The sequence below is a fragment of the Littorina saxatilis genome, linkage group LG4 (assembly GCF_037325665.1).
Source record: "Littorina saxatilis isolate snail1 linkage group LG4, US_GU_Lsax_2.0, whole genome shotgun sequence".
NCBI lineage: Eukaryota > Metazoa > Mollusca > Gastropoda > Littorinimorpha > Littorinidae > Littorina > Littorina saxatilis.
The window spans coordinates 31,527,521-31,540,253 of record NC_090248.1 but is presented as its reverse complement, the minus strand read 5'-3'; the positions used below and the strand labels follow the sequence as shown (position 1 = coordinate 31,540,253).

At 44.2% G+C, this 12,733-nt stretch overlaps 1 protein-coding gene across 2 annotated transcripts in view; it reads left to right on the top strand.

Moving 5' to 3' along the window:
- LOC138964491 (vezatin-like) overlaps positions 1–12,733 on the top strand; it is a 36,800-nt gene that overhangs the window by 1,258 nt on the left and 22,809 nt on the right. The window contains exons 2-4 of one of the 2 annotated variants that reach the window (XM_070336461.1): positions 2,347–2,469; positions 11,186–11,266; positions 12,567–12,703. In XM_070336461.1, the coding sequence (XP_070192562.1) occupies positions 2,347–2,469; positions 11,186–11,266; positions 12,567–12,703 (341 nt within the window). Of the gene's footprint in view, positions 1–2,346; positions 2,470–10,526; positions 10,717–11,185; positions 11,267–12,566; positions 12,704–12,733 lie in introns of those variants that run through there. The other variant, XM_070336462.1, reaches the window with a different exon arrangement.

Here is a 12,733-nt window from a genome sequence, read left to right as displayed (position 1 = left end):
CAAAAGGCGATATGCTCCCCGAGGACCAACAACAAAGTGCTGGTCTGACAACAAGCTACCAAACATCGTTTTTGTCATCATTTTGGTTGTGCAACAAAATGCACAATAACCCACAGGGAGACGAATTTTTAGAATCCAACTCCGGGCCACAAAGCATCGTCACAGTAGCACGAGATAACACGTCAAACTTGTATGTGACGTCAAACGTAGCTTGTTAACGCTTTTCTTCCAGTCTGAAAATGTACAGAGCTGCGATCATACCTGTGAATTCAGTAAGTGTTGAGCATATTTCTTTTCTTTTTAGTGTTAATGACTTTTCGTTGTGGATTTTGCGATTACAGAGATAAGCAAATTGACCATGAGTCGCCGCGGTAATTATCAACATTGATTGGGTCTTTGAGAGTGAATGCTTACAATCGTTGTCCTCGGAAACACAAATCCAAAGCCACGATGGTTCCACACATCAAACAATCAGCCTGATTGGCTTTTACTTTGATAATCCACGTTTCACCTGAAAGCTCAAACCCATTCACCACCTCGAGTTATTGCATGGGGAACATGAGATTTATTTACCAGGTGTTTGTGAATGAAAACTCGTGAAAATGATGACAACACTGTTTGTTTGCACGTTGATTCGTTCTTCCATGGTTTATGTTGTTGACAAATTGCAAATTAAGTTTAGATATTTATATATATGAAATATGTTACACTGGCCATTGGAACCATAATTTATTAGGCCAAAAAGAAAAATATGTCTGTTTCCGGTAACATCGCCCCAAAAAATAGGGTCGGTCGGTCGTTTTTATTTTGTAAAATTTTTTTTTACCTTTTTCTTACGTTTTGTTAACGTCTTTTTACGTTTTTTTTATTTTTTAAACGCTTCCTTAGTTTACTTACAATAATTTAGCGCATGTTTTTGACCTAGATATATTGAAACAAAATAAAGTATACTTGACTTCATATTTTTTTATTTTATTTTATTTTTTTTGTGTGTGCGAAAAGCGAAAAAAAACCTTTTGGGTCGGCGCTTAAAAATAGGGTCGGTCGGGTTACCGGAAACAGACATATTTATCTTTTTGGCCTTAGGTTGTGGCTCGGGAACCGAGTCGGTTATGGAGCCCTTAGGCTTGGGGACCGGCACTCTCCACAAGCTACCTTTATTTTTTTAGGTCATATTCGTTCATTTTATTTAAAGATTTTCTTCTAAAGTTCAAGTCAAAGAACCGTGGTCTTTGTCTTTTGTGATTAAGATAAATGGAGATCGTTTTAGACTCAGAGAGACGAAATGTTTTTTGGCAACACTAGCGCGATCACTGATGACCGCTGCGGCTGATCGTAAAGCCTCGTGAGAGATGCGGTTTGCAGGTGTCAGAGATTTTGTCAAAGCAGCGACATAGGTCTAAATAACTCAGTGCGAAGCAGACTTGTGTTTTGCCTTTGCCTTATCTGAAACAAATTAGTTTTTTGTTTGTTTGTTCATGCTCATTTGTGTACTGCATTTTTTTTAAACTAATGCTGTCTTGCAACAGGACCAGTAATTGCTTGGTTCGCAGACAAACAGCTGCAGTGACTCAGTCCTGACTGACTATATTTTTTGTTGAACATTGCATTCTCAGTTCGGTTATGTAGACAAAATCTGAAAAACCATTAGAAAGGAAGGAGTCTTAAACTATGTGATGAGGTAGTTTTAAAAAGGGGGCTACCCTGTACAGTGGAACCAACATAAGTTTCGTAATCGCCGAAAAATTTCAGAAAATCAGGTCTTCAAAAGGAGGGAGTCTTATAATGGAGGTAAATTTGCAGAGGTTAATATATGAAAAGAAGGGCGGGGATATAGCTCAGTCGGTAGCGCGCTGGATTTGTATCCAGTTGGCCGCTGTCAGCGTGAGTTCGTCCCCACGTTCGGCGAGAGATTTATTTCTCAGAGTCAACTTTGTGTGCAGACTCTCCTCGGTGTCCGAACACCCCCCCGTGTGTACACGCAAGAACAAGACCAAGTGCGCACGAAAAAGATCCTGTAATCCATGTCAGAGTTCGGTGGGTTATAGAAACACGAAAATACCCAGCATGCTTCCTCCGAAAACGGCGTATGGCTGCCTAAATGGCGGGGTAAAAAATGGTCATACACGTAAAATTCCACTCGTGCAAAAACACGAGTGTACGTGGGAGTTTCAGCCCACGAACGCAGAAGAAGCAGAATATATGAAAAGAAAATCTGAGTGAAAAAGCAAGGGTTTAAAAGGGGGAGGTCTTAAGGGGGGATCGGTTCCACTGTATTATGCAGCACCTCAGAACTATGATTTTTGTTTTTTCACTTACACCAAGGCTTTCGCTTTTCCCTTTTAGAATTCCCCACTGTACTGGTCCATGGTGGATGCAGGTTTGGAGGACGTGGGAAAAGATGATGTTTGCAAGAAAACTCAACCAGAAAGCTCCATGATGGCTGAGTCAAATCCAAAAAGCAGCAAGGTAACGTAAGGTTTGTCTTTCAATAAATAATGACATGAATACAATGTTGCATATTGATGATGGTAATTTAACAGTTATTGCTGTGTTTCAGTGGTGAATGCGTGGTCTCTCTTACAGTTTCAGAATTAAGCTAGGGTTTCAATGTTTTTCTTGATACCTTTGCCACTGCAAGTGTAACAGAATTGAAATAGAATTGGGTAAGTACATTTTTCTTGCGCAAAGTCAAAAGTAATGTGACAGGCGGGTTCACAGAAGAAGTCTGAGAGATGGTTTTCAAAGCTTAGGTCTGAATTCTGCCAAAAGTAATGCACAAGTTTGCAGCAGAGCCAATTTGCATGAGAAGAGAATCTGCACTGTGAAGAAGTTATCATACATTATGCAACCGTCCCTTTGTTTGTGTGCTGAAATGTTTCTCCTGGAATGAAAGAATTGTGCTGCTGGAGTGAAGACAAGGTGAACTTTCCAGCATACATATTTTCCTGGACATTGTTGTTGTCTGACCAGTAGAGTAAGTGTTCGTTGTGCTGTATCACTTCTTGTGTTGTCTGCTCAGAACCTACAACATTGTCTGTTTGCAGACAGACACTGAAAACTAGTAGTGAGTACTAGTAAGTACCACTACCAGATATGTCCACTTTTCTGTTTTATTAGTACTAAGAGAAGGCAACATGCATACTCTGCTTGTGGTGTCTGTTCAGAATCGACAGCGTTTGTCAACGAAAAAAGATGCTGCAGAGCTGTGTATGAGCTATCAGGGATGTTTACTTCTCCGTTTTATGATTGCTTAGTGGAAAGCAACATAGCTGTATACAATCCCCTTCATAGCCTTTTACAACTTTATTTTCTATAGCCTGTTAGAACTGTAGTAAAAGCAGGAGGTCAAATATTAGGATGTGAAAGATTAAAATGATGTGATATTTACTTTTCCTTACCGTGCACAGGATGTGTGCAGAGAAGATATCTGCAGTGGTGCCAAGCGGTTGGAGCCTTATCCTCATCCCAGTGCCGCTGAATCTCCACAAAACTCCAACTGTGAAAAGAACATTGATCCAAGGATGCTTTCCGGCGAAAGTGAAGCAGGATTCTCGATGCATCCCCTGGTCAGAGAGGAACTTAACCGCCAATCGTCTGACCTTGGCAGGGGACAATCAGCAGACCTTTATACAGAAACACAAGAGAGACCAATGCACAGCAATGATCTTGGTCCTTTACACGCAAGTGGAATATACCAGAGCACATTAGACTCGCATGAATTCGGGCTGCATCCAGAACTGAACAACTCTTACAGAGCTTGTCAGGATTCAGACAGAGTATCAAAGACTCAAAACCTCCTCAGCAAGGGCAGGTCTTATAAGGATACTGGGAATCCACCAACACAAACTGCGACTACAGGACCTCAAGACCCGAACAGATCTTGCTTGAATACAGAAGAGCCAACTAGATATCCTTTTGGCCTGCATTTGAAGAACCCGAAAAGGAATTATCAAGAGCCAGCTATGCAAGAAGAGCTATTGAAACGGAGCAGAAAGCATCACCTTGACCCTGAGTCCTGCTATCCTTTTGTACCCTTGCCCAGAGAAGAGGAGTTGCAACCACAGGACCCTTACATGCTGCAGGGGAGAGACGAACATTTCTCCTATCCAAGGGCAGAGCCGAATCATCTTCACATTGGCTCTCAACCTCCTCACCCTACCTATAGCTTTGCCAGAGCCCATCACCCTACCTATAGCCTTGCCAGATCCCATCACCCTACCTATAGCCTTGCCAGATCCCATCACCCTACCTATAGCCTTGCCAGATCCTTCCCTTCACCATCATATCCTGACCCGTGTCCTATTCCATCTCCCTCTGAACCGCCACGCAAGAAACTAAAGCAGCCTACTTGTCTTCTTATGTCACTCAGCTCAGGGGTGGAGAGTACAACAAGAAGAAGGCAGGGGGAGGGTGGCGGTTCTTCAGCAAAGTACCAAGGGATGGGGCATAATCCTCTAGGGAATCAGCTAGGGATGCGGAGCAGCTCTTTCAGCGGCAGTCTGGGGGTAGAGTCTCGTTACGTAAGCAACCAGGGAATAGGACAGAATTTGTGTGCAAGTTGGTCGGAAGAAGGGCCCTGTGTGCTAACAGATGGGATAGAAGTAACAGAGGGGATCAGTTCATTGCCAAGTGGGTTGGGGGAGACTTACAGTCTGTTACAAAGAGGACTGGGGAACAGCTACAGCCAGATAGCGATGAAAGGTAGTTGTTTGAGTGAAGGGGTGGGCTACACTTTTGCAAGCACAGGGATGCATCATAATCCTTTGGCAAGCAGTCTTGGGACGGGTCAGAGTTCTTCATCAAGTGGGCTAGGGCATAGCCAGAACACTTCATCAAGGAGTTCGATGCTAGACGAGGGTATTGAAACTGGCAGCGTAGGAACTGATCGCTGCACTCTGCCGGCTTGCGGGATGAGTGTGCATGATTTACGCACCCACTTCATCAAAGAGCATTTCCCTGAGGGGTTCTACCATTGGCCACCTTCTGCTGTGTCCTGTGCCTTGATGCTGATTGCTAGTTCAGTGCTGGGAGAGAGTAATGTTGTTTCCCTTTGGGTGTTTTGTCAGAAGTTCTATTTCTCCGCAGAGAGTCACAGATTTCTTTCAGAGGACCTGGCTTTTTGCAGGGTGTTGTCAGAACACTGGGGTGAGGATTTTCCTGAGGTGACCTCCCTGACTCCTCCAAACGCAATGTCGCTGCTGACGTATTGGTCTGTGTTGTCGTGGTTACTGTTCGTTGGAGGGGCTCAACTGCAGAAGAGATTTCGTAGCTTTAGCATGGGCACAGGTCTCTCCTTTCATCTTTCACATCAAAACCTACCTGCAGCGTCTGACAAGAAGGCAAAAGACATGGTCCCGCAATTTAGACCCATGTCATCTGACGGAGGTAACCTGCCTTGTCTAGCAGAACAGCAGCTTTCATCTGAGAGGAAGTGGAAAGACCCCTTACCTTGTCTGTCCAAGCAAACTCTCCCTGAGCCCTGTGAAGTGAACAAGACGGGCATTGTACCGCAGCTAGGAGGGGAAAGCTTGCCTCTTTCGACTGAAATAGACACAGAGGAGGAAATAGAGGATAAAATCCAGCATTTTCCAAGTTGGGGGTGCATGGATGACTCAGACAATTGGCAAGCCGATCAAAACCTGTCTCAGTCATTGGAGACAAACATGGAAAACACCCTGCCTTGGTTAGCAGGGCGGTCCCTGTCTTCGGAACAAAGCATGGTAGGCTTTTCCCCTCAGCCAGCCAATACAGTGCAGCATCTGCCATCAGAGAGGAACATTGGGGGCTTCCTACCTCAGCTGCCAGAGCCACACTTACCCATACCATTGGAGAAAAGCACGATTCATACCGAACCTCATCTCCCACAGCAAGTCGTTCCAGTGACACCGGAGGGTCACATGGAAGAAGCCTTTTGTTTTCTGGCAGCACAATGCTACTCATCTACACCTGAGAGAGACTTTGGACTTGGAGATGCAAAACCTTGTTCACCAGAGCGACGTTCGCCTCAAACCTCACAGATGCGAACAGAAGAAAATTCCTTACCTAATCTCCCAAGGCAAGACTCCCCTCTGTCAAGCAAAGCGGAAGTGGCAGGAGTTTCTCCTCAGTTGCCGCAGCAACATACGCCTCATTCATCTCAGGAGGATTTGGGAAATCATTCATCTCAGGAGGATGTCGAAGATGTATCGCCCAACACCTCGAAGGAGGAGTCCCCTCTGTCAAGTGATGTAGAAGTGATAGAGATCTCAACCCCATCGACATCACCATGGTCTTCTCAGCATGACCTGAGAGAGACATCACCTCACTTGCCACCAGGACTCTCACCTCTGTCTGTCAAGAAAGATGAGGAAGGCGTCCTCCCTGTCAACACGGGGACGGAAACGCCAGCCAACTTAGAAGAGATTGGCCCAGCGCCGGAGCAACATATATCGATTTCTTCTCAGGATGACCTAGGAGAGTTACCACTGGAAGACCCACCTTTCTCTGTCAAGAAGGACGAAAAAGACATCCTCCCTGTTACCACAGCCACGGAAACTCCTGTCATATGCGAGACGAGTGAAGGAGATGCTGCCTTGATTTCTCAAATTCCTGCTACTGCTGTCCCAGAAGGTCTGGAAGTGGAAGTAGATCAAGACTCAGTCACCCTGATGAGCGGTGTGTCCACAAGTTCTGTGGAGTCTTCAGCAGCGGCAGAGACTTTACCTCATCCAGAGACTTCTTCTTCCTGCTCAAAGCAAAAACATGAAGATCACCTCATCCCTTCACATACTTCTTCTTTGTGCTCACTGCAGGAACAAAAAGACTGCCTCCCTTCACGTACTTCTTCTTCAACCTCATTGCAGGAACAAAAAGACCGCCTCCCTTCACGTACTTCTTCTTCACGCTCACAGCAAAAACTCGAAGATCACCTCATCCCTTCACATACTTCTTCTTCGTGCTCACTGCAGGAACAAAAAGACTGCCTCCCTTCACGTACTTCTTCTTCGTGCTCACTGCAGGAACAAAAAGACCGCCTCCCTTCACGTACTTCTTCTTCACGCTCACGGCAGGAACAAAAAGACTGCACCCCTTCACGTACTTCTTCTTCACGCTCACGGCAGGAACAAAAAGACCGCACCCCTTCACGTACTTCTTCTTTGTGCTCACTGCAGGAACAAAAAGAGTGCCTCCCTTCACATTCTTCTTCTTCAACCTCACTGCACGAACAAAAAGACTGCCTCCCTTCACGTACTTCTTCACGCTCACAGCAAAAACTCGAAGATCACCTCATCCCTTCACATACTTCTTCTTCGTGCTCACTGCAGGAACAAAAAGACTGCCTCCCTTCACGTACTTCTTCTTCGTGCTCACTGCAGGAACAAAAAGACCGCCTCCCTTCACGTACTTCTTCTTCACGCTCACGGCAGGAACAAAAAGACTGCACCCCTTCACGTACTTCTTCTTCACGCTCACGGCAGGAACAAAAGACCACACCCCTTCACGTACTTCTTCTTCATGCTCGCTGCAGGAACAAAAAGACCGCCTCCCTTCATGTACTTCTTCTTCACGCTCACTGCAGGAACAAAAAGACCGCACCCCTTCACGTACTTCTTCTTCATGCTCGCTGCAGGAACAAAAAGACCGCACCCCTTCACGTACTTCTTCTTCAAGCTCACGGAAGGAAGAAAATGATTGCCTCCCCTTTTCACATACTTCTTCTCCAAGCTCACAACACGAGCAGACAGATCACTCACCAAAAGGAATGGCAAAGAAAATAAACGGCTTTAGAGTTCCTAACTATTTCCATGATGGAACTTACACAATTGAAGAATGGAAGAAGTTGAAGAAAAGTCAGCGGAAGAAGATTAGGTTTTTTATGGATCAGCTCTTGCAGGCATCTGCCACACCTCGCACCACCGTTCTTGAGGGACAAGAGAAAACCGGAGCTGCCCCACTAAAACAGGAAAAAACAAGAGCTGCTACACAAAAAAGGACTCAATCTGGAGCTGCTCCACTAAAACAGGAAAAAACAAGAGCTGCTCCACAAAAACAGACTCAATCTGGAGCTGCTCCACTAAAACAGGAAAAAACAAGAGCTGCTACACAAAAACAGACTCAATCTGGAGCTGCTCCACTAAAACAGGAAAAAACAAGAGCTGCTACACAAAAACAGACTCAATCTGGAGCTGCCCCACTAAAACCGGAAAAAACAAGAGCTGCTACACAAAAACAGACTCAATCTGGAGCTGCTCCACTAAAACAGGAAAAAACAAGAGCTGCTCCACAAAAACAGACTCAATCTGGAGTTGCTCCACTAAAACAGGAAAAAACTAGAGCTGCTCCACAAAAACAGACTCAATCTGGAGCTGCTCCACTAAAACAGGAAAAAACTAGAGCTGCTATACAAAAACGGACTCAATCTGGAGCTGCTCGACAAAAATTAAAAAAGAGCAAAGCAGCTACACACTTGTGGGATAACTTCAGAGCTGATCCACAAAAACGGAATAACAGCAGAGCTACCTCACAAATGTGGGATAACGGCAGAGCTGCTCCACAAATGCGGGATAACAGCAGAGCTGCTCCACACATGCGGGATAACGGCAGAGATGCTCCACAAATGCAGGATAACAGGAGAGCTGCTCCACAAATGTGGGATAACAGCAGAGCTGCTCCACAAATGTGGGATAACGGCAGAGCTGCTCCACATATGTGGGATAACGGCAGAGCTGCTCCACAAATGCGGGATAACAGTAGAGCTGCTCCACAAATGCGGGATAACAGCAGAGCTGCTCCACAAATGCGGGATAACAGCAGAGCTGCTCCACAAATGTGGGATAACAGCAGAGCTGCTCCACAAATGTGGGATAACAGCAGAGCTGCTCCACAAATGCGGGATAACAGCAGAGCTGCTCCACAAATATGGAATAACGGCAGAGCTGCTCTACAAGAACAGAATACAACTGTAGATGCTCCATCGTTTCATCAAAGAAGAAGGGACCCAAATTGGCAGGCAGCTTCTAATGAAAGAAGAAGGGACTCACATTGGCACCCGGCTTTAAATCCCCCAGAGTGGTCATCACAACCTTATTCAATGTGGTATCACTACTAGCTATTGTAGGAGTTGTTCTTGGTGCTGATACTCAGTCTTGAAATGAGGCTCATTGAGCACCATGCGATGTTTTTTTTGTGTGAAATCAAAAATGTTACAGGAAGCCCAGTTAGCGTTAAGTAATACAAAGTGTGCAATTAACAGGGCAAAACTTGTCTTGGGATTTTTTTCCAACATGCGTTCCAGAGGTGACCTGACCTCTTTCTTTCTTTGAAAACATGATGCAGTATTTTGGACGAAGTTGGCCTTGCAGTGTTTTGGACAAAGTTGGCCTTGCAGTGTTTTGGACAAAGTTGGCCTTGCAGTGTTTTGGACAAAGTTGGCCTTGCAGTGTTTTGGACAAAGTTGGCCTTGCAGTGTTTTGGACAAAGTTGGCCTTGCAGTGTTTTGGACAAAGTTGGCCTTGCAGTGTTTTGGACAAAGTTGGCCTTGCAGTGTTTTGGACAAAGTTGGCCTTGCAGTGTTTTGGACAAAGTTGGCCTTGCAGTGTTTTACTTTGGACTTTGCACTTTAAGTTCTTCCCTTCATTACTTGGTCTCACGTCAGTTTCTTTTGGTACTCTTGAATCGGGAGATTGCGCAGATTGTAACCTATTAAGCGGGGGATTTTATGAGGACATTAACAGCTGTTGAGTGCCAGTTTCACAGGTTTTATTTTTTGCATTTGCATTTTTTCCTTTTTGGATGAGACTTTCGCATTTTTTTCTGACGCAGGTGGAGAGTTCTGTTGCAAACAGTTACCATGACACAAAAGAACTTGTGGTGACCTAGGGGGTCATGGTTTACTAAAGATTTTTGTATTTTTATTGGATCCCTCATGGCTTTGAGTAAAAGGATCAACTTTGTGAACCTAAAACGGAGAGTTTTGGATTTGGTTTTTATTTCACATGTTAGCAGTTATGAATTCATATGTTCTGTTTTTGAAGCCCTTCAAATACAGAGTTGATCTATTTATTCAAATAGTTATGTTTTTGATTGGCCAGTTTCAGTTTTTATTTCAAAATGTTTATAATTTCTGTTCTACTTTGAAATTGTTTGTTGTTCTTCTTTGCTTTCTTCCTCTGCAAATAGAAAATAGTTGTTACTGTGTGGAGTTGGAGGGCCGGGGAATCAGGGGAAACAGTGGTGTAGGAGACAGAGAATACAAAAGGAAGGTTACGTTGGTGTAGGATACCAGGCATAGGTAGTAACTGGAATAGGTAAAGGTAGAGGAAGAAGAGAAGGGAGATGTATGTGTATAGTCATGGAAAGATTAAATCAAGAGACCACTGAGTGGAAAGAGTTTAAATATAAAGGGAGATGACAACTGTGCACAAGGGTGCAGAGTGTGTGTAGGAGAAAGGGAGATAATAGACTTTACAAACAGGTTCACATAAAAAGGGAGCTAACTCAACTCATTGGATGGAGTACAGTATATTGAAAAGTATACACATATAATTCCTCTTAGTCTTATGGGGGGTGGGGTGGTGGATAAGAGAGGGGATGGACGTTAAAAACTTGCACCTACAAGTTATCCTGCCACAAGTCCCGAAGCCAAGATGCTGCATGTGCTAACTTTTCATCACTGGCATGATATCCCATGCAAAGAAGATCCAGCGGACTGCTCTGAGACTGAGGAGAGCTTGTGTAAGAAAATCGAAACTGCAGGGTGACTGCATGCTTCTGCATTAAACTTACATTACTGTCTGATCTAGAGCGGTGCAAGTTGTTATCTACAGAGTTGTCTGATAGTTGAAACTCGGTGACTACTTCTGCATTAAACTTACACTGCCGTCTGATCTAGATCTGTGCGGGTTGCTATCCACAGAGTTTCCCGATAGTTGAAACTCCGTGACTACTTCTGCATTAAACTTACACTGCCGTCTGATCTAGAGTTGTGTGAGTTGTTTTCATCTACAGAGTTTCCTGATAGTAATACACTGTACTGAACTTACTGCACAGTCTCTGTAGATATTGTTCTGCTGCTTGTTTGTGCATATTCTCAAAATATTGTGAATACAGGTTCAAACAAATGCAGAGTCATTTTAACCATGCTTTTACTATAGGGCTTTTTGTGCTTGATAAATTACCAAGGTTTGTCTATTTTCGTTTTCAGAGATCATGGTGGACAGACATCTCCAAGAAGTTTTCATATTTTGTCACACCTTTCACCTGTGAAGACTCTCCCACAGAGATGGTGAGCTGAAGAGTTTGTTCTTTTTACTAATGTTTTTTGCCGCCTCACCTGAGCAATCAAGAGAGTCTTAGTAATGAGCTGCCAGTTGGTATTGTGTAAGCCTTCCAACAGGTAAAAGAGTTTCAAAAGAGTGCTGCCAGTAACTTGAGCCACAATACAGTGGTACCTAATACATGTATGACGAAAGGACACCCTTCTAGCCAAAAGTGTTCTTACATTGTGGGTGACCTGCATCATAACATGTCCATTCCCTTACCTTCTTCTTCTTCAGCGTTCGACGATGGCTGCATTCCCTTACCAAAATCTAGAATACCACAAATGTGCTACATGTACATGTAGCGCATAATTAGTACAGTGTTGGTATGTGTGTGGTACGTAAAGATAATAAACACAGGGACAACAGAATTACGGTGTCCTCTCAACAGAGGGGCCTCACATCACAGGTACAACATGTACCCCTGTACTTATGTCATTGAACCTTTGTTGGAAAAGGGTGCACAGTCTTAACTGTTTGCTACTGAAAAACATCAAGGGAACTTTTAGGGACTGTACCATTTCCATCACAGTGTAAGTTCTATAAGTCATCATACATGGTCATTGGGCGGGGATGTAGCTCAGTCGGTAGCGCGCTGGATTTGTATCCAGTTGGCCGCTGTCACCGTGAGTTCGTCCCCACGTTCGGCGAGAGATTTATTTGTCAGAGTCAACTTTGTGTGCAGACTCTCCTCGGTGTCCGAACACCCCCGTGTGTACACGCAAGCACAAGACCAAGTGCGCACGAAAAAGATCCTGTAAACCATGTCAGAGTTCGGTGGGTTATAGAAACACGAAAATACCCAGCATGCTTCCTCCGAAAGCGTCGTATGGCTGCCTAAATGACGGGGTAAAAACGGTCATACACGTAAAAGCCGTGGAAGTTTCAGCCCATGAACGAACAAACAAAAATACATGGTCATTGTACAGTGGAACCTCCCTTTTAAGACCTTGAAATATCTGAGAAAAGAAAGGGGGTCTTAAAATGGAGGTAATTTTACAGAGGTTACGAACAGAAAATCAGAAAAATCAGTCTTAAAAAGGGGGAAGTCTTAAACTCTGGGGGCGGTGGTCTTAAAAGGGAGGTAATTTTACAGAAGTTACGAACAGAAAATCTGAAAAATCAGTCTTAAAAAGGGGGAAGTCTTAAACTCTGGGGGGCGGTGGTCTTAAAAGGGAGGTTCCACTGTAGTTGCAGTCAGCTTTGTAAATTGACTTTGCACTGTTTATAGGTAACAAGAAATATTACTACTGTTTTTTTTTGCAGTTGCGGCATGTCAAAGAAAGGACGTTCACAGAATTGTCCGGCAGCTCACTTCTGACAGAGGAGGATGCACTGTTCTTACAAGACATGATGGCTGACTGTCTGGATCACAAACGGCGCAAACCAACCTTTTTCTCAAGGTCTCATTTTTGTCTTTAACATTCTTTATT